The sequence below is a fragment of the Megalops cyprinoides genome, chromosome 7 (genome assembly GCF_013368585.1).
Source record: "Megalops cyprinoides isolate fMegCyp1 chromosome 7, fMegCyp1.pri, whole genome shotgun sequence".
Classification (NCBI taxonomy): domain Eukaryota; kingdom Metazoa; phylum Chordata; class Actinopteri; order Elopiformes; family Megalopidae; genus Megalops; species Megalops cyprinoides.
The window spans coordinates 21,138,144-21,160,429 of NC_050589.1; the positions used below are offsets into that span (position 1 = coordinate 21,138,144).

General features: G+C 44.0%; 1 protein-coding gene across 2 annotated transcripts in view; it reads left to right on the forward strand.

Moving 5' to 3' along the window:
* usp19 (ubiquitin specific peptidase 19) overlaps window positions 1-22,286 on the forward strand; it is a 32,314-nt gene that overhangs the window by 1,956 nt on the left and 8,072 nt on the right. Inside the window, exons 2-24 of one of the 2 annotated variants that reach the window (XM_036532909.1) lie at window positions 232-525; window positions 8,661-8,789; window positions 9,549-9,685; window positions 9,967-10,461; window positions 11,057-11,411; window positions 12,035-12,191; window positions 12,367-12,438; window positions 12,537-12,652; window positions 12,966-13,192; window positions 13,585-13,777; window positions 14,054-14,187; window positions 15,552-15,710; window positions 16,496-16,606; window positions 17,311-17,421; window positions 17,626-17,727; window positions 18,037-18,177; window positions 18,335-18,453; window positions 19,277-19,420; window positions 19,817-20,166; window positions 20,523-20,633; window positions 20,957-21,173; window positions 21,315-21,467; window positions 21,770-21,936. In XM_036532909.1, the coding sequence (XP_036388802.1) occupies window positions 369-525; window positions 8,661-8,789; window positions 9,549-9,685; window positions 9,967-10,461; window positions 11,057-11,411; window positions 12,035-12,191; window positions 12,367-12,438; window positions 12,537-12,652; window positions 12,966-13,192; window positions 13,585-13,777; window positions 14,054-14,187; window positions 15,552-15,710; window positions 16,496-16,606; window positions 17,311-17,421; window positions 17,626-17,727; window positions 18,037-18,177; window positions 18,335-18,453; window positions 19,277-19,420; window positions 19,817-20,166; window positions 20,523-20,633; window positions 20,957-21,173; window positions 21,315-21,467; window positions 21,770-21,936 (4,057 nt within the window). In that variant the 5' untranslated portion in view covers window positions 232-368. The remainder of the gene's footprint in view (window positions 1-231; window positions 526-8,660; window positions 8,790-9,548; window positions 9,686-9,966; window positions 10,462-11,056; window positions 11,412-12,034; window positions 12,192-12,366; window positions 12,439-12,536; window positions 12,653-12,965; window positions 13,193-13,584; window positions 13,778-14,053; window positions 14,188-15,551; window positions 15,711-16,495; window positions 16,607-17,310; window positions 17,422-17,625; window positions 17,728-18,036; window positions 18,178-18,334; window positions 18,454-19,276; window positions 19,421-19,816; window positions 20,167-20,522; window positions 20,634-20,956; window positions 21,174-21,314; window positions 21,468-21,769; window positions 21,937-22,286) is intronic. The other variant, XM_036532910.1, reaches the window with a different exon arrangement.

The window sequence follows — 22,286 nt, forward strand, 5'->3', positions numbered from 1 at the left end:
AACAGTTGCAGATTTCTTGTGTCTATTTGGTGTATTACAAATTATATTCTTATATGTATATTTTTCTTTGACAGAAACATACACTGTTGATTTTGACTCATTTCTGTTTCATCAATTTAGGTAAAATGTCCCGCTAATGAGTACGGCAGTAGTTTTAGTCCTTGGATTTTAACCAGTGAAGTGCGGGTTCAGGGTTCATAGGTGTAATGGAAAGCGGTCCGTTCTCGCCAGGCCCCTTCTGTTCTGGGAGAGTTCTGTCCTGAAAAGTCGCCAAGATAGCCGGGCCGGGCAGGAAGCGCCACACCCCAGAACCAGACCCCAGCAGTGACGGCGGTGCCGGACGGCCCGTGAGCAGCAAGTGGCTGAAGATGGCCAGCAGCAGCGCCGAGGCTGCCGGCCGCCGCAGGGCCCCGCGCGGGACCGACGACGGCACCGGCAGCAGCACCAGCAAGAAGAAGCAGAAGGACCGGGCCAACCAGGAGAGCCGGGAGGCCAAGCGCACGGCCAGCGCCGAGGCCAAGAAAGGTAGGACACCTGCTCGCTGCTTTCCCTCCCCTACAACTTTGCCCTCTTGTTCTTATTGATGTCTGTCAGTGTTATCAGACTGGGAGAGAGAAACATGCAGGGCGCAGGCAGAAGTAACAGCATTTCATGTTTTCCATGTGTGGTTTGTATGTGTTAGTTAATGAAAGCTAAACGAGTCAGATAAAAAAATGCATGTTGTCTCCACCAAGACATATAACAGTTCTTACACCCTGCTGATTAATTGATTTGAATTTTGATGGCGTGTATTTATAAATTTGAAGTTACTAGTGTCAAAACAAAATGAATAATATTCATCTGATTGTCTTATTTCGAGATGACAATATCACTAGTATAATATTTATGATTGCAAGGTTGTGCATGTTGGATGTGTTCTGCATTTGATTACTTGCAAATTATATGAAATGATGTGCTGTTGAACCCCCGTTGTTTAATCATTCGCAGTTGGGATATTATTTCTGTGTTATATCATAATCCAGAGGGTTGGCCAAAATTAACACCCCAGCGTTATTAGAATGAATACACAACAAAAATAATACATATTGAAAATATCAGAAGTTAATTTCATAACTTTTCAACTAATAACTGTTACATAAACTGTTGCTGCAAGACATGAATGAAGTAATTGTTCTTCCCATGGTTCAGTGATCAGTTGCTGGCCTTCTTGGATTCTCTTGGAGTCACCTGAATGAACTCATTCAGAATGCCTATAGGGATCAACTTTTGGGCCAAATGTGGTGAATTGCTTTTTGGACAGAGTATGGTCATTACTGTCATCCTACCCCATGTGTTTTGGTGTCTTTTTTTGTCACTCAGGATTGTTGCATTCAGTTCTGTTTTTTGCTGCTGCTTCTGTTCTGTCATCTGCTTCTTTTCTTATCCTGCTGTCCTCTGCTAAAGTACAGCGATATTGATTTTCATCCTCGTTTGAGCAGTAGATCCAATAGGATTGGAGGGTTAACCCCTTACCACTTTTAAATGGGAGCAAAACTGGTTGGTTAACTTTGTAACCCAAGTGAAGTGATAATAAATGGGAATGACTTAGGCAATTTCATATCCACACGTCTGATGGCAACACATTTGCAGTGCAGTCTTTTGAAAGATGGTGGGAACTAACAAATAAGCTTTTATTTTCTGAAAGGGATAGTGATAGTAACTAGAATTTATTGAATAAAAGGATGTATTTGTATTTAACAAGGCTGACTGATGACTAATTAGGAACAACCATTGGATTCAAGGTTTGTATTAGATATAACATACTGCTTGTAATTTATCAGTGTGGCTGCAATGATCGACCAGCGGTGTGTATGTTGTTTCTTCATTGATTTTGCCCACTGTTCAAGTAGCGCAATTCAAATATAAAAATTAATTCAGTTTGTGAAAGTGGTGTTATCCTTACAACCATATGATTTTCTCCCTTCAGTAAATTGTTGCGATGCAGCTTTAACAGACCTGACTGTGCTTATTACTTGTTTAATTAGTGTGTTTTGCATGACATTTTAACAGTATTTTTGTGTTTGTGTTAACATGTCACATGCTGGTGATCTAGTCACACTATATTGATCTACAGTGAACCATTTAATGTCAAATAGTACTCCAAATTGTCTCTGTTTCAGTGACATGCCGAAGGTCCTGGAAATAGAGTGCCCAGCTTGAGTAAGAATGGAAATACAAGGACCTGGCAAAGTTGAAACTGATTTGAGTCAAATACAACTTTCATGTTGTGCATGTAGGTTTACAAGATGCATATTGTGGAGAAGCTGCCTAATACTTCTGACAAAAAAACAAAGAGAAGGAGCAAAACTTACAAAAGCAATAAGTTATTTAAAAATCCACTAACAGAAAGGAACCAGCCTAAGGGCACAGCCAAAAACCACCTCAAACAGCTCTCCAGCCACATGCCTGTATTTAATAGGCCTTAATTAGCAGGTGAGGCTAATTAAACAATGGCTGGTTTACACAGACAATTACACACTGACAAGTAACAATGAAACAATTAGGTGTATTTGACATGAAATGAGCTGTGTTATTGACAAGGTTCAAAATTAACAGGAAAGGTCAAACAATTAAGTTTATGGAGGTAAAAGCTCTCCTTCACACATACTTTATTGATATTGGATGGCAATTGTGCTGTCTCACAGCATAGTTAACAGTCAGCGGGGCTTATTTCAACTGCTACAGCAAAGTGTTGAGCAAATTAATCATCGCAAATGGTCCAATACTCACAATCACACTTCTCACCATTGGCCTCTCATATTCAGCCAATAGCCACATCTGTTCTTTGTAGCCGGTTGCAATGCATTTTCTTCCCTCAGCAGAAAAACAGATGGTCACCATCTTTTTTTTTTTTTCAAAGGAGGTTAAAATTGACAATTTACTTGTCAGATGGCTTATAAGATTACTTGGTAATTGGCAGACTAGCTTATTTAGCTAGCTGACTAGCTAAGTTAATTAGCTAGCTAACTTGAAATCAAAATGTAAAAAAAGATGTACTTTATACCTGTCCTGATATGCAAAGATTCATCATTCTCCTCTTACACTGAATCAGTTCATATGCACAGTATCATTCCAACACAGTATTGTTTTAAATTCAGTATTGTATTAAATACAGTAGAAAAATACTTTCAGCACACACAAAAATATTTACAAGTATGAATTGCTTATTCTTTAAAAGTCAGTAGAATAAGTTAAAAATACACCAACCATGAAAATTATTGATTAGTGGTACACTGAACACATTGGACCATATTGTCTAGTTGTGAGACATACCTTCACAGTCTTAGACAGCTCTTTGCATCCTTTAAGTTGTGATTCAGCTATGCTAACCAACTACCTTGGAGGTTTTCAAAAACATAAGAGTGCAATGAAGTGTTAATAACTGATATTATTTTACCTTATAATATTGTCATTTAGCAGATACTCTGGGTAGAAGTAACGTGCATTTTACAATTTTTTATTCATTTAAGCAGCAGGATATGTACTGAATAAAGTGTGTGTAAAGTACCTTGCCCAAGGATACAACAGCAGTGCCCCAGCAGGGAATGGAACCACTAACCTCTCAGATATGAGCCCTGCTCCTTATCACTACGCCACACTGGTGACATACTTAATTTATAGTACAATGCACAGGACTCTGGGAAAGAACTACATTTCTGTATTGCTTTTTCACCTTAAACATTTAACATATCATTTTTAAGTTCTCATAAAGAACCCTAAAAATAACAAAGAATATGTTTTTGTTCCCATTGTCTTTCACAAAGAATGTAGCATGCTATGATTAGACTCTTACTTTCATCACAGAAGCTTTTTTCCTCCAGTGACACCCTATGGAGGAGGTGGCTTTTTGGGCCTTAGATGCTCTATCGGTATGACAGCAGTTGGGTAGCAGGGCTGCCAGTCTACTTAATGTGGCTGCGGCTCAGTGCTTTCCTCCCCATTGATTTTGTGCAGTTGTGCATTTGGTATAAAGGAACATGCCGCTCCAGTGGAGACTTTTGTGCTCAGACTTTGGGGCTAGGAGGAAAGAGATGGTTTGTGAAAAAGGAAAAATGCACTCTTTGTACTTGCTTGTATTTAAGGCTCTTACCTGCTGTATTTGGTACTTTATTTGATCTCTCATTTAAGAGATCTATTTAAGTGATTGCGGGTAGTGATTAGAAATGCCTCAGGTCAATTTTCAGGTCAAGATTGTGTGATTCTGTGTATTTTTTCCACAAGGCAAATTGCAGAGAGTGCTATGGGAGCTGTCACCCAGTGGATTATGTCTTAGAAGTAAAAATATTTGAGGAGTTTCCTTTTGTGGGGAGACTTTAAAGATAAGGCAGAATGCTTTATTAAACAATCCAATGTTGATCTTTTCCCCTCACAGTTTCTTACATGATGTATTTAAAAATACATGATCAGTTACATCACACTGTCAGAAAAAAAGGAAGTAAACATTCAATGCAGCATTTTCACGACTGCATATATCTTTACTTTTGTATAGTAGAAGGAATCTGGAACATTCTGTCCCATGTCAAAAATGCAGAGATTATGGATGTGGTTTACCAATTATACTTACATAGTATCCCTTTGTTGGTGGGAGTCTTGGTTACGGGGGTGATATGCAGTAGTGTGCAAATGCTAGAGAGGCAGGTTCTTGCCCCAGGCAAGAGGAAACAACGACCAACTGTTCTCACAGAATAGCACCTTATTGTCATGGGAACAACAGTCACAGAAGAACATACAACCTTCCAGCTTACATCGTAGCGTACAGATTGTGTGACCATACGTGACCATTCAGCAAAAAATTCCTTAAAATAAGGTTTTATAAAGTGAGGGTTTCAGCAGTTTTTCTTGTATAATCATTTTGGAAGAGGGGTTCCCTTCAAAACTGTCAAAAATCCAGGGAAATTAGTGTCCGAAGACTAAATCAGGAAGGTGTCCTTATTCCCTTTTTCCAGACAACAGCCATTAATGCCACTCCAAATGTATAAATATAATATAATATTTATAAACTGAGGGAGCAGGACCTGTAGGGGCAGTCTCACTGGCGCACAGCACATTCCTACTCATTTCATGTACATGTTAAAGAGTAATGGAAATTGTATGCTGTGGAGGCCAGTAGGTGGTGTAGTAGCCAGACCTGTTCTGTGCGGTAAGGTGCATTTGAATCCCGGGTGGAACACTGCAGGGTGTTGTTCTCCTCAGCAAGGTACATTACACCATCTCATTCACAAAGAGCAATGTCACTATGCAGTCACCCTACAGGAGAATACCAAAGAAAAGACAAAATAATAGAGGTAACCCAGTGCAACTCTGAATCTGCTCGTTTGCTGCAGCCTGAAAGGCAAGGCTCTGTCTGCTTCCACCTTTTGTTTAACGCCATGTTAAGAAGGTCAGATATATGTCTGATGCTTGTCAGTAAGTTGCATTTTGTCACATTGGTTCAAAATTGCATACGGATTTGATAATTATAAGAAGTGTGGTCAAACAACTAAGTTCAAATGCCATGTTATTGTCTTTTTGACTCTGTGGCTTTTTTGTGTTAAAATGATCTACATGTCCTTAGGCAGTTTGGAACATGATCTCTATCACTGTTTGCCTTGACATCTGTTAACTGCAGTGGGGTGTTTTGAAAGTTTTCCCCCAGACAAAGAAAATCCTATGTTGTATGGCAATCCCAGTGGACACACACCATGCCGGTCAATTGAAAATGCTGAATGTTGGAGCGTCCCATGTCATATCAGCCCTTTATCAAGGAGACCTGCGGTGTTTGGGGAGAGAAAGTATGTGTGTGATAGCGAAGCGTACATTAGGCTGTAAACTGACGTCTCAAAGCTTTGAATTGTGCATGCTGACTTTCAGAGACACGTGTCCGGGAAGGCTCGGTGTGATTCGGTCTGTCATCTGCGAGATGTGTTGATACTGAAGACTGCATGACCGATGAAGTGACCCATGTACTGCAGGCAGCTCATATTTCCTCCCTGCGCTCCTGGTGAAGGCACACGACTGCCCTGTTAAATGCTTACAGCACGTCTCGGTTTAAATACCGTTTTGTTAAATGGACAGCTGTGTAGGTGTGTGTGGGTTGTGTGTCGGCGATTGTATGAGTACTCGTGTCTGTGTGTGTGCATGTTTGAATGTGGTTTGTGTGTGTGTGTGGTTGTGTGTGTGTGTGTGTGTGTGTGTGTTGCCATGCTGCCATTGCTGTTTTGCTGAGTGCTGAAGTATTGAAATACAAGCTGGTGTAAATTCGGCCGCAGTGAAAGTGGCTTTGTCAAGGTCATGCAAGCAGTGCTGCTTTTCTCTTGCTTTGCACCGCTAGTGCATTAGACAGATCAATCCCGTGTCCGATTTTACGTTGCGGACCTAGAGAACATCGAGTTTGCAGCCCCTGTTGAGTATCGTGGTGCTGTACACTGCTGGTGTAAGAGTGCCTTTTCCTCGTCTTGACATACCGCAATTGTTGAGGGGAAAAAGAGTTGCAGTTACGGGAAAGCCACGTATCCTTTCATTATGTCATTATAGGGCAGTCCCAAGGCTCAATGCGGGAGCCGGTCCAGGGGCTGATTTTGCCTGTGACCTTTAGAAGGGTCGTATGAGCTCTTGTTGTTGTGAGTGCGTGTTGTGGTGTAGCACTAGAGGTGAAAGCGATCGTACTTAGAGCCACGGGAGCCTGCTCAGTAGAGCTGTATAAACACCGCAAACTCGGCACGCGCCTGATCGGAATATTTTGCCTAAACAAAAAGGAAATGGGAAAGTTTGGATAACTTAAACTCGGCCAGAAGACTCCTAGTGCAGCTATGACAGAAGGTATTGTAGTCTAATGTTTATTTGTATAGTTGGTACTCCAATTGTACTGCATTATGACAGTTCTGCATTATTGATGTTTTGCATCTGTCTCTCATTTTCCACTGTTTCTGTATCATGTCATTAGTCTTGTTTTCTCTTTGGTTTAAGTTCAGTACACTGTTCTTTGTTATAGTGGTACTTTGGTTTGCAGTCATTAGTGTGTGTTGAAAGTAGCCAACATGACTGTGATCCGTGTTTGTATTTGTTGTGAATTGAACTCCAATGTGTTTGTGTGGATGCTTCCATTTAAAGAACACTTTTATTATGTTATTAATATGTTTTGTCAGTCATATGTTGTTCTTACGGACTCAGGGCATGAAGTATTTTTCTTGCAATGAAATGGATCTTCTGCGTATAGTTACTTGTGATGGACCTACAGTTACTTGTGGTGGACTTCATTTTCTTGTAGTTTCCAATGAAACTGAAGATTTTATTGTAAACGTACATTTCTTGTTTTAGGACAAGGATTAGGATTTGACTAACTAGGGAGACAGGTAAATATTACTGAAGTTTTGTTTTGTTCTGTATTCAGTAGTCAAAATCTAAGTAGAGTAGACACCTGCATAAATATCATAGGTCATTTATATCAATAATTTCCCATTCAAAAATGTTTGTGGATGCAGACCTTTTTGCTTTCACATTGGTAGAAAAATGAATCAGTTCATTACTGTCCGGTTAAAAGTACCTTTCTGGAATGGAACACATATAGGTGAAGTTGCTGGATTCACATGTGCTCTAATGGATGAATGAAGTCACACTCTCAATGGCTAGCGTGTTTTTTTCCTATATAATTATTATAAAAATTAGCATCATTGTTTCTGTTCCCCAAACACTGTCACATAAGTGAGGGTAGTAAACAATTTCCCTGCAGGAAAGATGTTTGTGTCTTACCCGGTCTCACATCAGTGCAAGAACGATGGTGTCTTACCACATCCTCCACTGGCTGCCGGTGATGGCTCACATCCATTCTAAAATGCTAGTTTATTGGGCAGTGAGGGGAATGGATCCTCCATATCAATAGGGTGCATCTTGGCTCCCCTGCCCAGTCACAACTCTGATATTTTCCATACTTTTTTATTCACTAAGGGTGTGTTTATTGGTTGATTTATTGTGGCATGGTCTGTTTTCATGGTGGCACTAGTTATGTGTGATGGATGGACACATACTTTTCTGTGGTCTATTGTGTTGTACATGTGCTATTGTTCTATTGTGTTAAATATTACGGCATCTGCTAAGTGGAAAAAAATAAATATAATTACCAATATAATGTAAAAAAGTATAAAGTGTAAAATCTTTAAACATCAAATGAAAACATTTTTTGTAAAATCATCTCATTTTACTGCAAGGATCAGTTTCTTTATTTTGTGAAATTTTTAGAAATTGAATTTTGGGGGAGAAAAAATTTGATTTTAATTCCTGGATTTTCTGATGGCATTGAAACCAGCCCTAGCTGTATATGAGCACCCAGGCATGTACAGCAACTGCTTTTTGTAATTTGTAATTGTTGTTTTGTGGTTGTGCTGCACAGCTGAGTGAATGTATTTGTGTGGACATATTGTTGTGTGGACACAGTTTGTGTGCGAACACTTTCTGTGTGGAAACAGCCTGTTCTGGAGTTACCATTGGGTAACCATTGAGTTAAATCTATTCTCACTGAAAAACACTGATCCAAAATCAGCTCCAACCATAATCCTGATCCCAACTATAAGTCTGAATTCAGTTTGTTTGTTTTAGGGGTGCTGTTGATCGTGCTAACGAGTTGTGTGTCTGTCTGTGTTTTGTAGATGCATTCATTGATTGGAAGCAGAACGCTAACGAGGTGATCGTGAAGCTGCGCTCTGGTGACAGTGTGTTTAAGGTGGAGGACGTGAATGTTGGCTTCTCTGACACAGCCTGTCAGGTCGGGTTCCCTGGTAAGTGCACAACTATCACATCCTCATCATTCTCATAAAGAGGAACTCATTTAAAGCAATAATAAACACATCAATCAATTACTGATTACTTATGCATTTAAATCATTTAAGATTATTTTCAGCTTTGGGTAGCAGATACCAGGGTTGTCTGCCCGGTAACTTGAACCAAACCTTAGACCTAGATTTAATATTACATTAATATTTTTCAGAACTAGAAAAGTATACTCCCATTTTCTCAGAAATAACATTCACAATATATTAGCCCAGCTTCAACATCGATTTGTTTTCGACTTGATTTGTTTTCATGGCATGTACCCATGAAAAGTTAAAGAAGTCTTGCTAATCTTGGAAAAAGTACTTGCCAGCTCTGTTCTCAGAACATTGTCTACTAAATCTCTATGGTTGAAAGTCCACACTTTGCTAGAGTGTTTGCTGCCGATAGCATTCAGTCAATGATCTAGTCTGGCACGGGTTGTCTTGTCTTTTAACCCATGCACCTTAACTGTCTGTTAGAAATTTGGGTCAATTAAATGTCAAATCTCCTATCAGGATAGTTGAATTTTTTGCCCTGTGTGTGCCTCTACGAGTCCCTGTTCCCAAAAACCTTGTTGTTCGACCCAGTGTCCGGTGCGCCCTCTCCCTTCATGCATCTCCAGTCCCTCCATCTTTACTCGGTCCCCTCTGCCTGGTGTCTGCTTCCAGCAGTGGTTTCATTACCTGTGTGTGAGTTTGATGGCCTGTGACGGCTGCTATTTTCAGATGGGCGCCAGTGGAGCTGTCACCTGCATGCAGAAATCGAGAGCTCCTGCAGCAAGGTGCAGTACAAGGAGAAGGGCAGCTTCCTGCAGCTGGTCATGCAGAAGAAGATCCCCTTCAACTCCTGGCCTTCGCTCATGGTAAGACACCACCGGGACTCATACAGTCTGCCTGGACTGCATTTCTGGTGTGATGTTTTCGCCATCAGTAAATCTGCATTTTTTGTTGATTCCTAACCCCATTGCCAAATGTTGGTATGTTTTATTTTTATCGTAATCCTTACTTGGTATTCTTTGTTTGGCAGACTTAGCATGTTATGAACTCTGCCTCTTCTACAGCTGTTTTGTCTGCTCTGCAATGGGTATATGAAAGAGGTTTTTAATATATATGTCTGTGTGTGTGTGTGTTTCCTACATTGAAGCGAAACAAGAAAGAGAAGGAACCTGTGGATGTGCAGCCGGAGAACAGCAAGCAGCAGCCGGTAAAGCTGGAGAAAGCGGGAGAGCCAGCCGAGGCGCTCAAACCCTCTGCGGAGCCCTCTCCGCCGGCCGAGCAGAAACGCAGCAAACCGGATCGTGGCGTGAAGCGCTCCATAAAGAACAAACCGTCTGACAAGGCCGAATTGCCCGGGACAAAGGGTGCGGAGACGACCAAACACGTGGGGAAAGGGGACCTGCCGGCCGAGCCCAGTGCCAAACGCACCAGTCGCCCGGCGAGAGGCCTTAACAGTGCGGAGCTGGGGGCTGCGAGGGACGCCCAGCCCAAGGGTCCAGCTAATGAGAAGGTGAAGAGCGAGCGGGAACCGGGGGCTACTGTCACCCAGAACGGTGGTGCCAAACAGGCGAGTAACGAGAGGAAGTCCCCAGTTACACCGGCGGAGGGATCAGCGGAGTGTAAGCAGGGAGCAAAATCTCAGGTGAGCCCACACTCACAAACAGTCATTCATTACATCCCACAGATCATGCAGCAAGACAATAAAACAAATCATAAGTTATAAATCATAAATGCAGTTTTCACTGCAGAAGACATGTAGGACCAAACTGTACAGTTACTCGGACAATGTTACCAAGTAACCATGTTAATCAGTTTATTGGTCATTGAGAATATGCGTGGCAGCAGGGGAGAAAACTATATGCAGTGGAAAAACACTTCTTATGACCTGAAGGCCATTTTGCAAGACAGTGGTGTAGACGGTGCTCCAATACAGAAACAATAAAATAGGTAAACACTTGATTAGCATGTCATTGCATTGTGAAGGTTAGCATCGAGAGCTCTACAGTCCTTTAAAGTGGTGGAGATTATTCATCCTGAAGTGCATTTTCTCATTAGTCATGCATTAATCACAGGGTTCCTTGAGCAGTGAAGGAGGGGTTGGATGGTTCAGGTCTCAGCAGTCTTTACGGTGTTTTATTAGTATTATTATCCCATCACAGCTCGTGAGAGGGTAACATTCACTGGGGTGTGATGGCAGGATTGCAGGGTGTGTGTAACCCTATGCTGGTTTCTTCCAGATGAAAGTGCTGGTGGAGGAGAGGGGCCAGGCTCCCATGCCCAATGCCAGGCCGAGCCTGGAGGAATGCACAGGGGTAGGAGCAGCCCCGGCCAGCACGAGCGTCGGGCCTGTGGCTGATGCCCCCATGGGGGCTGCTGTTGGGGCAGAGAGGCGGCAGGAGGGAGAGACGGACTCTGAGGCGGTAAAAAAGGGTGCCGAGGTGCCTGAGACGGCCGTGTCGCCCGCGGGGTGGGCCTCTCCTGCTCCCCAAGAGGCAGCCGTACGCAAGGAAGAGTGCCCGGCCAACCAGACAGGGATGGAGGACGAGAAGACGGACAAGCCCAAAGAGGAGCCCTTGGAAAAGGAGCAGGAAGGTGGGGAGTACTGTTTAGTGCAGTATAGTGAAATACACATCTTTCCCCTGTACAGTAGAGCCACAGAAACATGAACACTAGGAAGCATCTCTATAATGCATTGGCCAGCAAAAATTAAACATTAAATTTGATTCCACTATTAAGGGAAAAAAAAAAATTCATGGTTTTTCACGAGAGCAAACTTGTTGTAATTGTTCAGTTGAAGGTCATTTTAGAAATATAATTGGGGGACTGTTTACTGTATCGCAGTACAAAAGAACCCAGGGTGTTTGTACCTCAGAGTTTCTAGGTTTTGTGAAATCATTTTCCTCACACTCACTGGAATATGTGTTAAATCATCACACAGCAGGGTAAATGGCTCACAGAAAACAGTGATGTGTGGAAAGGTTGAGAGAGCCTGTCCAGGTACACTGAGTCCGTGTTGCTGGGGCAACTATAGGCCACTTAGGCTCCTGCTTATTTCGTTACGTAGCACAGTGATGCATGTGTCCACAAACAACTGCCTGGGTGCATGTGGGATTTGTGTATAGTGTGCACAACGCCCAAGAGACTGCCGTGTAAAAAAAAATTAATCAATTTTTTTTTCTTTTCTTTTCTAACCCAACCTGCGTTTTGTGCTGCAGCTCCAGAACCCATGGTGAATCTGAAGTTTGTGAAGAATGACTCGTACGAGAAAGGGAATGACCTGATGGTGGTAAATGTGTACATGAAAGGGATATGCAGGGAGACAGCAAAGGTGCTATTCCGTGAGCAGGACTTCACGCTCATCTTCCAGACCAGGTGATCACCTCTTTATTACTAGAAACTGTATTCAGCCGTAAATACTCAATGCATTCAGGTCTTCACTGGGTTAGATGAGGCACACGAGTGAAATAAGAATGCTTTGAATGTTGGAATGAATGTGGGAGCAGAGTAATGAACAGGTGTGTGTGGTTTTTTTTGTTTGTTTTTACAGTGATAATAATTTTTTGCGGCTTCACCCGGACTGTGGACCAAACACTGTCTTTAAGTGGCAGGTGAAACTCAGGTGAGCCTTTTTTTTCCCCCAGCGTCATGTGAAAGCATGCATCACCGTGATATGGAACTGATGCGGAAACTCATATAAAATGGTTTTGACTTTGGCAGGAACCTCATCCACCCTGACCAGTCTACCTATGCCTTCACCCCGTCCCGAATTGACATCACACTAAAGAAGAGGCACAGCCAGCGCTGGGGGGGGCTGGAGGCCCCGGCAACACAAGGTCTGTAGCCTGGCTTCTATCCGGCACCACCTCTAATCTCAGCAGCCACACGCTCTCCGTGTAATCACCCACCCCATCTTACTGTAAACCCACGCTTCTCATCTGATCACCAATTTCATCTTACTGTTAACCCACATACTCCGCATTTAATCATCCACCTCGCCTTACTGTTTACCCGCACTCCCCGTCTGTCACCCGCCTCATGCACACCCACCCACACATTATTCCATAGATATAGATTCACAAGGTTACTTGCTTTCGCTCAAACTGGCCTTTAGCTCCTAACCACAAGCTCTACACTCCTTTGTTTAAGGTGCAGTGGGTGGCGCCAAGGTTGCTGTGCCCTCAGGGCCTGCCTCTCTTGATAAAAGCCAGCCGGGCAGTAGCCAGCACACCCTCCCCGCCAAGGAGGAGGCCCGGGTGGGGGAGCAGAAAGAGAAGGCCCCCCGGAGCGAGGACAGCGGCAGCCTGGACGCCGTGGCGGCCCGCACGGTCACCGAGCACGTCCCCATCAAGCAGGAACCGCTCGTCGCCGCCGCGGTGAGCACGGCCACAGCACAGAGCCGAGGGGGAGTAGTTGCGGTGGTGAGCGGGGGCCGAGCGTGACCAGCTGTAGATCATACGTGATCATCAGGTTAAGACAGATCAGATCATAGCCCCGAGAGCAGCCGCATACATTTCTGTTTTCCGTTAGTTTTTGGGGATGACATTGTTAAAGAAATCAGATCAAACCCAGCAGCAGGTCCTTGCTATCAGTGCATCTTACTGTAACAAAATCGAAAGGCTTACCAAGTGATGTGATGAAGACTGTATTAACACTGTAGTCTTTCATAAGGTTCTCGTTCAGGTCATTCAGGTCAGTTTCATCTGCCTCGGGAAGTGATGAAGAATTATGCTGTCAACGCCTGTTTTTCCCCTGTCCTTCCCTTTAGCCCAAGCCCACCTGCATGGTGCCACCAATGACACACGCGCCCCCTGCAGGCAGTGAGCGCGCAGAGGAAGAGGAGGAGAAGAAGGTGTGCTTGCCGGGCTTCACCGGCCTGGTCAACCTGGGCAACACCTGCTTCATGAACAGCGTCATCCAGTCCTTGTCCAACACGCGTGAACTGCGCGACTACTTCCATGGTGAGGCGCTGTTGGCTCTCCTCTCACATTCCTCACTCATTCCTCACTCATCCCTGACAGCATATTACAAAACATGTCAATTTGCAGTGCTCTGGTATTATAGTAGTTCTGTTGCATTGCAACAATATCACAGCCACTATGTATGAATTATCAGCCAGTTTTTCATAGTTCTTCACCCTGTTGTAGCATGTGAACGGTTTGGGGGAAGGAGGTGTTGTAACTTTGTGTGGATATGTATCTCATCCTCTCTGTGTGTGGCTGTTCTCTGTGCTCCAGACCGAGCGTTTGAGACAGAGATCAACTGTAATAACCCGCTGGGCACAGGGGGGCGGCTGGCGATTGGCTTCGCGGTGCTGCTTCGGGCTCTGTGGAAAGGAACACACCATGCCTTCCAGCCCTCTAAGCTCAAGGTAGCTATAAAGCAAACACTGTCCCTTTCCCTCCTCTGTCCTCAAGTCCGAGAGTTCCAAAAGTGTCACACTGGACTATCCATGTATCTGCCGGATGTGGTTCTTCCCTTCTTTAATGGATCTGCCCGTCTAATATGTGCGGTGTTTGTTTTTGTCACTGTTGCGTTCAACAACATTGGGTGAATTTCTATTATTGTTACTGTTTTTTAAACAAATCTCAAAATGAAGGTAACATGCCTCAGATTCTATCTTAATAGGTATGGCCAATCAGTAGTACCTTTCTCATAGGTTAACTATGCGTAGTTCAAGAATAATGCCTCTCTTATGTCGCACAGTCTTGCATTAGGCTGCCAAATTAGAATTGTGTTGCCTCTTGGCCTCACCCAATATCCAAGAGTATGTAACTGACAGATAACTCTAATAACAGTTATGTGCCCAGAAATACTGTGAACATTTAAATTGCAGAATATACTCCTACATCTGTCCCTTTTATTAGTCCACTATAAAATGCAGTTTGGCTACATTTGTACATACCTCATAAATGCAGCTTGTGTCTCATTCAGAGGTGTTTTATGAAATGGCTGTACAACCATTTGTATGTCTTTATACTATTACAAAAATACAAATTTCCAATATTTTCAAATTGTTATGTAAATCCAAATAAAATTGCTTGTGTAAACACTGCCAAGAGGCTCTGTTTTGGCAACGGTAGTGCAGTTATCAAATACAGCCGCAGATCCAAAGAGACGCGCCCCAATCAACTTTGGTATTTTAATGCAGCCAGCACAAGTGGCAAGTGAGCTGGTAATAACTCTTTAATGAGATGAAAATCTGACTGTGCTCTGGCCCATCAGGATTCCAGCCTGATTATCTTTAATGAGCATTTGCATCAGTGCCATGTTGGATTATTGTTTACAGGGTAGGAGAGAGCACAGAACAGAAGCAGAGGTGTACACTATTATATGCGGGCTCAGTGTAGCAATTTTAGCAGCATTTAAATACTGCTCTGCCCTGCATTAATGCCAATCCACACCCCAGACCTGTGGTCACACACACACTGAGTGCAACCACAGAGAGAAACAAGGAGAAAAATGGCAATTTTGGCACAAGTGTTATTTTTCACCATTGCCACGTCCCTAAAAATGGCAATATTGCTTAAGTCTCTGGTTTGATCATTGCGCCATTTTTTGCGCTCCATAATTAGGGTTCTTTTGTTTTTGCAGTTTTTGTTCTGAAGTCTTTGAGAAACTCAGATGAGTCAACAAGAGGTTTCTGGTCCTGCTCCTGAAACTGCAATGATGGAAACTTGGAGAATGTGCTCAGTGGTTCAGTTAGTTTCAGAGTCTCTCTGTGTTTCCCTCCAGGCAATAGTAGCCAGCAAGGCCAGCCAGTTCACAGGGTATGCCCAGCACGATGCCCAGGAATTCATGGCCTTCCTGCTGGACGGGCTCCATGAGGACCTCAACCGCATCCAGAACAAACCTTACACGGAAACCGTGGATTCGGACGGACGGCAGGATGAGGTATTAACCGAGGGCCACACCTTCACACCTCAGAGATGATACTGCTCTATCACCACTGAGCATTGTCTACTGTGAAGCTACATGCCATTAAAAGAATGAAAATGGATACTAATTTTTTTATATATATATGTATGTGTATATATATATATATATATATATATATATATATATATATTATATGTTAACAATGGTCATCAGTAAATGACCCCAACTGTCAACCTTTAGCTGTTTCCCACTGCCAGTGATACATAGTACCTCCACCATACAGTCTTATGTGACCAACCACATTTATCATCATCAGATTTGATTTTATGTTATTTATTTATTGTATTATTTATTTTGTTTCATCAACTGTGACTTCTTTGCCAGAGGTTTCATGTGCATTTAGTGTTCCAAATCTGCATGCACATTTTTCAGTCTCTGGCATGCATCAGGTCCAGAGGAAAAGCACATTAAGTTATAATGCTACAGTCATAATGACTTTATGAACTACAGAGCTCTTGGCAGCGTGAGAGTCATGCTGAGGAAGTGATAAGCGGCTTTATGTGAATTTATACTCCAAATATTCAAAAAATGTTTGTTGCCATTTAAGGCAACATTTGCTTCTTTCTTGAATTCACCAAAAGAGAACTGAGGTAGAATCTCAGGTGGTACACTGCTGCTTTACCTGTGAGTGAGATGTTTGAATTTGGATTACATTCAACAGTTTCCCTCAGAGTTGTACCTTTTGTAATTGAAATGGTGTATGACACAGGGTTCGTGCTTGCTCTTGCCTTGGGTTACAGGTTGTGGCAGAGGAGGCTTGGCAGAGGCATAAGATGAGGAATGACTCCTTCATCGTGGACCTGTTCCAGGGCCAGTACAAATCCAAGCTGGTCTGCCCCATCTGCTCCAAGGTCAGAAAAAAACACTTCTTTTAATTACAAATTATGTTATGATAAATCTTTCAAAGCAAATAAGCCCCTTATTCATAATTACAGCAACCGCGGAAGCCATGAGGCTGAATGGAGACTTGACTTGACTGGAAAGTCAGTTGTGGGATGTCACTGGTTGCGATATGTTGTGACTAGGTTTTTCTTTAAGCCACTGATTGCATTTAGCTTGTTCTTATTAACACCTCATGTATTATGCTAATAAGTGTGCTTTATATGCTGTCATTATTATTTTTCTGTACGGGAGCAATAAGGATGGACAGGTGAAGGTATGAGTTAAGTGAGATGGAGATTTTCTTTCTAACAGCAGTGCTGAGAATGAAATTGATTTTGCTGGTGCAGTCTGTGAGAATGTATAATAAAGACCCAGGCTCTTCTAAATGTAGACACCCTAAAATGAATGCCAGTGCTGTTTAAGCACACTCTGTTGTATGGTAATGCGTGATGCGGGTAACTGTTGTCATTTCATTCATGAAAGAGGAGTCAGTAAGTAGATTACTATGGAGTTTTGTGTGGTGCTTTTAGGGTAATGGATGGGCTGAGTATGTTAGAAATATCGACATGATTGAGCGATTAAATGGTGTGGTTAAGTGAGTATGTGCTGAGTATGGTTTTAATTTTGTTTTGACATTTATTTTTCTCCTTTTCCAATCTCATCCTCATTCCAGGTATCCATAACCTTCGATCCGTTCCTATACCTGCCAGTCCCCTTGCCTCAAAAGCAGAAGGTCCTGACTGTGTTTTACTTTGCAAAGGAACCTCACAAGAAACCCATCAAGGTACAGAATTTGGACCAGTGTGTCAGAATCCCATTACTTTGTTTTTCACCACTGATGGATCTCACTTCTGGGTGTGTGTTTATGTGAACAGTATGATGGTCTTTCTAGTCAGCGAGTTAGTGAATTACTATCATCAATTATTAGTCTCGTAACTCAACCCAGCAGTTTTAATCGCTCACTCAAACGTGTGTGTTTGTCTCTTAGTTTCTGGTGAGCGTCAGCAAGGAGAACTCCAGCACGGCTGAAGTACTGGAGTCCATCTCCAAAAGTGTGCGGATAAAACCAGAGAACCTGCGGCTGGCCGAGGTGGGACCACCAGTCTGAGCGCCTCTTTCCTCATATCGGTGTCACACACTTAAACGATCACTATATTTGCAAAAATGAGATGTCATGAACTATTTTTAAATGGATTATGTTTGAAGCAGTGAACTCGACTGCTATTGTTAAAAATTGACTGAATAATTCTAACAAAATGTTTGAAATCCCTGGTCTTTACCTGTATTAATTACTAGGGAGATGCATAGTGTTGGTGTTCTCTGCACCGGGTCTAATTAGCAGAAGAGTTGTTGCCAGTCTTTTACATAGGGCACGCCACTGACATTCTCTGTGTTGCAGGTCGTGAAGAGTCGGTTCCACAGAATTTTCCTCCCCTCCCATTCTCTGGACACCGTGTCCCCCTCGGACATGCTGTTCTGTTTTGAGGTGCTGTCCAAGGAGCTGGCCAAAGAGAGGGTGGTGGTGCTGCAGGTCCAGCAGGTACATTACAGGGCCCTGGCTTCTGCCTCATCATCTTTCCTAAAATAAGAGCTTATAAGATTCATTTCACAAGTGTTTTCCCATGCGTTTCATTTTTCTCATTTGATGGAGGTACTGGGATGAGTAACTCTCATCTCTGGTCCCTTGTGTTTTCCAGAGGCCGCAGGTGCCTAGCATCCCCATTGCGAAGTGCGCGGCCTGTCAGAAGCCCCCTCAGTCCGAGGACGAGAAGCTGAAGCGCTGCACCCGCTGCTACCGAGTGGGATACTGCAACCAGTGAGTCCTGGGCTGGTCAGGCCTGGAGATGGCCCTCCTTCAGGGACCGGGGGGGGGATGACAGGTTCATCTAAGGCAGGGGTGTCCAAACCTCTCCTGGAGGGCCACTTGTCCTGCATGTTTTAGATCTCTCCCTGCTCCAACACAGCTGATTCAAATGATCAACTCATTATGAACCCCTGAAGCTGCTGAATAACAAACTGATCATTTGAATCAGCTGTGTTGGAGCAGGGAGAGATCTAAAACATGCAGGACAAGTGGCCCTCCAGGAGAGGTTTGGACACCCCTGATCTAAGGAGTTAACATCCACAGCTCTGCTTCTGTGCGGAAAAAAAACAGCTGTTGAATTTATACAGATTGATACAGATATATAACCCAGATGAGCAACAGCTAGATATATGAAGTGCCAGCTGGTGAATACTCGCTATGGCCCAGGAGGAGCAGTGTAGCTGGGAAACTAAGTTCAGTCATGCGATGAAGGGGGTTATGGTCATCCACTGAGTTCCCCCTCTCCTGATGAGTCATATAAATACTTTTTCTATTTTCTCGTCCATGCAATCATGACTGTTACAGCCAGACAGTCAGCTGAAATGACTGGTGAATTATCATGATTTCGGGGTAATTTTTTCATTAGAAAAGGGAACAAAAAGTTTATTTAGCTGTTGGTCTGGATCTCTGGGGTCATATTGACTGCTTCAAACTCCAGATAGATAGTTTGTCTAAGGAGGGTAAGGAGGGATTAATCCAACATCTAATGATTGTTCTGAAAAGCTGTGGCTGTACATAAACTTTCCTCTTTACTTCTCTTGCTTCTTTTTCCCAGAATGTGCCAGAAGAATCACTGGCCCAATCACAAGACTCTGTGCCGACCAAACGTGGAAAATGTTGGTTTCCCCTTTCTGGTCAGCATTCCGGAGTCCCGCCTCACCTACGCCCGACTCACCCAGCTGTTGGAGGGGTACTCCAGGTAAGGGTGTCTTGGATAGGCAATGCTGTCATTCAGGCTGGATGGGATGGCTCACGGTGTGAGCTTCTGAGCGTCAGTTTCTTCTGTGGACAGCATGTCTGTCCAGTATATGTTCATCACCCTGTCCACCTTTAATTCCGAGTGTCCAACAGTGAATGCGAAGAGATGCAGTAGATTACAGTAGATTCCACTGGTCCACCAGTTATTTGCTTGTCTTTCCCTATGGTTGAAGGTAAAGCTCACAACTGTGTAATGTCAGGCAAACCACTCAATTCACAAAGCCATTCTTTTGGGTAGTTTGGATAGAGTTGGTGCCATTGTTTCCCACTATGCAGATTCAGCAGTGCATAGTTTCAACCCGCTAGCCTCTAAATTAGAATACTCTTCTTTGCCCAGGTACTCTGTGAACGTTTTCCAGCCCCCGTTCCAGTCTGGCAGGGTGTCCCCAGAGGCCAGCCAGTGCCGAGCCGACCCGCCCTCCGTGACGGCAGAGACCTCCGACTGTGCCTCTCAGGAAGGGGACCCTCAGGCTGGTGGTGTGGGGGACAGCAAGGAGCGGCAGGAAGGCTCCAGCCAGCCCCCTGAGGGTCCCGGCGTGGCTGGGCTGGCCTCTGGCCTCTCGAGTGGGGATCAGGACTACCTTTCCACTCACACCACAGACTCCGGCTTTTCAGAGCCAACTTCAGATACCCATGATCCTCTTGGGGAGAAGGAGACGTCATATGAGAAGGCCGTGAAGCCGGAGGGTATGGCCAAATACTTTTCCCTTTACACCTCTGTGCTGTAGTAGCCAGGATGAGTCAATGACTTCAATAATACTTGTCCAGTTTTATTGGTGTAGTTACAAAACACCTCACCATGTCCATGTCTGTGTTCTTCATTGCACCGATCAATCTCGGTCACAGCCTAAGCTTGAAATGATTGATACCAATGTAGTCTGTTGGCCAATCAGAGGACAGTTTTTGCTATCTTGGGCTGTAATAGAGTAAAACAAGAGTGCCGGATCAATTTAAAGAATCTGAGAATTGCCCTATTGTGCAAGAACTGTGTTGTAACCAACAGTGCCTAATTTCTGTCTGTGTTTTTGGGTGCTTCTTTGCAGCTGTAGTAACTGGGTACCAGCAGCCCACTGAGTCTGCCGCTGGTCCTGCCTCCCAGTTCTACATCTGCCTTCTGGACTCAGCCAACAAGGAACAAAAACTGGAGGATAAAGGTGAGACTGGCACTGTGTGTGCATGCATGCATCCGTGTGTGCGTATGAGTGTGTGTCTGCGCGTACATCCATGTGCGCGTGTGTGTGGTGCTAAGGTATGATGACACACAGTGAGACAGGTGCAGCAGTCTTTTAAATGCATTTATTGTCCAGGAAAGAAAAGGGAATATTTTAATAGGATTGTGGAGGTGGAATGTTGAAATGTTCTTTCACTCATTTTGCACTTTGTTCTTGTGTAACAGAACTGTGTCTGAATAAAGCATTTATTTAAGCATTTAAGACATCAGGGAGAGTCTGACCCCATGCTGTGTGTGTTTTGGCAGGTGATGCTCTGATGGATTTGCCTGAGGACGCCACTCTGGAGCTGGTGTGGAAGAACAACGAGCGGCTGAAGGAGTACGTGCTGGTCAGGTCCAAGGAGCTGGAGTTCGTGGAGGACCCTGGCTCTGCCAGCGAGACAGCCAGGGCTGGCCACTTCACCCTGGAACAGTGCCTCAACCTCTTCACCAAGCCTGAAGTGCTGGCCCCAGAGGAGGCCTGGTACGGCATGCGGACACACACACACACACGCACACACACAGTATATGTACACTCATATGCAGTTCTGTTCAGCAGTTTTCATTGTGCTGGAATCATTTTATCAGTTGAATTAATGTCTTTTTCTGTTTTTCAACTGCCCAGGTACTGTCCTAAGTGCCAGCAGCACAGAGAGGCGTCCAAGCAGCTGATGCTGTGGCGTCTTCCCAACGTCCTCATCATACAGCTCAAGCGCTTCTCCTTCCGCAGCTTCATCTGGAGGGACAAGATCAACGACATGGTGGACTTTCCTGTCAGGTACCGCCTCCCTGACCAGCACAGGCTGCCTCTTTGCTGTTGGTCTCATCAACTCTGTAAATGTCCTGTAGTGAAAGTGGCAGGAACCTCTAAATGCATTGTTTAAGCTCTTTTACATTTAGGAAAAGGAGAGCTGCAGAAATGTACCCCTTTTCATTAGAGCCCTGTTCTACTACAGTCTGCTTCTAACTGTTGTTGCCTAACATGCCCATGACCAGTGTTCTTCACACACATTGCATACATGTCATAATTCCGGAATTTCTAGAAACATCATAGTTGACAGCATATCATTGATGCCTCAGGAACCTGGACCTCAGCAAGTTCTGCATCGGTCAGAAGGACGATGTGCAGCAGCCCCCCATCTATGACCTGTACGCTGTCATCAACCACTATGGGGGCATGATTGGGGGGCACTACACCGCCTACGCTCGGCTGCCTAGCGACAAGAACAGCCAGCGCAGTGACGTGGGTGGGTACGCCCGCATATTTCGAGTGCGCGCTGAGTGGTGGAACAGGCTGCAGTGATTCTGTAATTTCATTAAACAAATGGAAATGGACTTTCTCATCCATTGTTATTTTTGGAGGGAACATCTAATAGTTTCAGACTTGCGCTCGGTGTTACCGAGGTACAGATCGATGGGTGGAGTCCTCCCCAGCCCGCAGAGGTCCTGGGATCAATAATAGTAAACCTGTTGACCAGGCAGGGGTCAGACAGCCTGCTGTTCCACTGTTCTATGTACTCCGCATCTCTGCTACTGCTGTAAGCTAGGATTGTGAAAAAGTGATTGTGGGTTTGTGGGTAGCATGTGTATGTATATG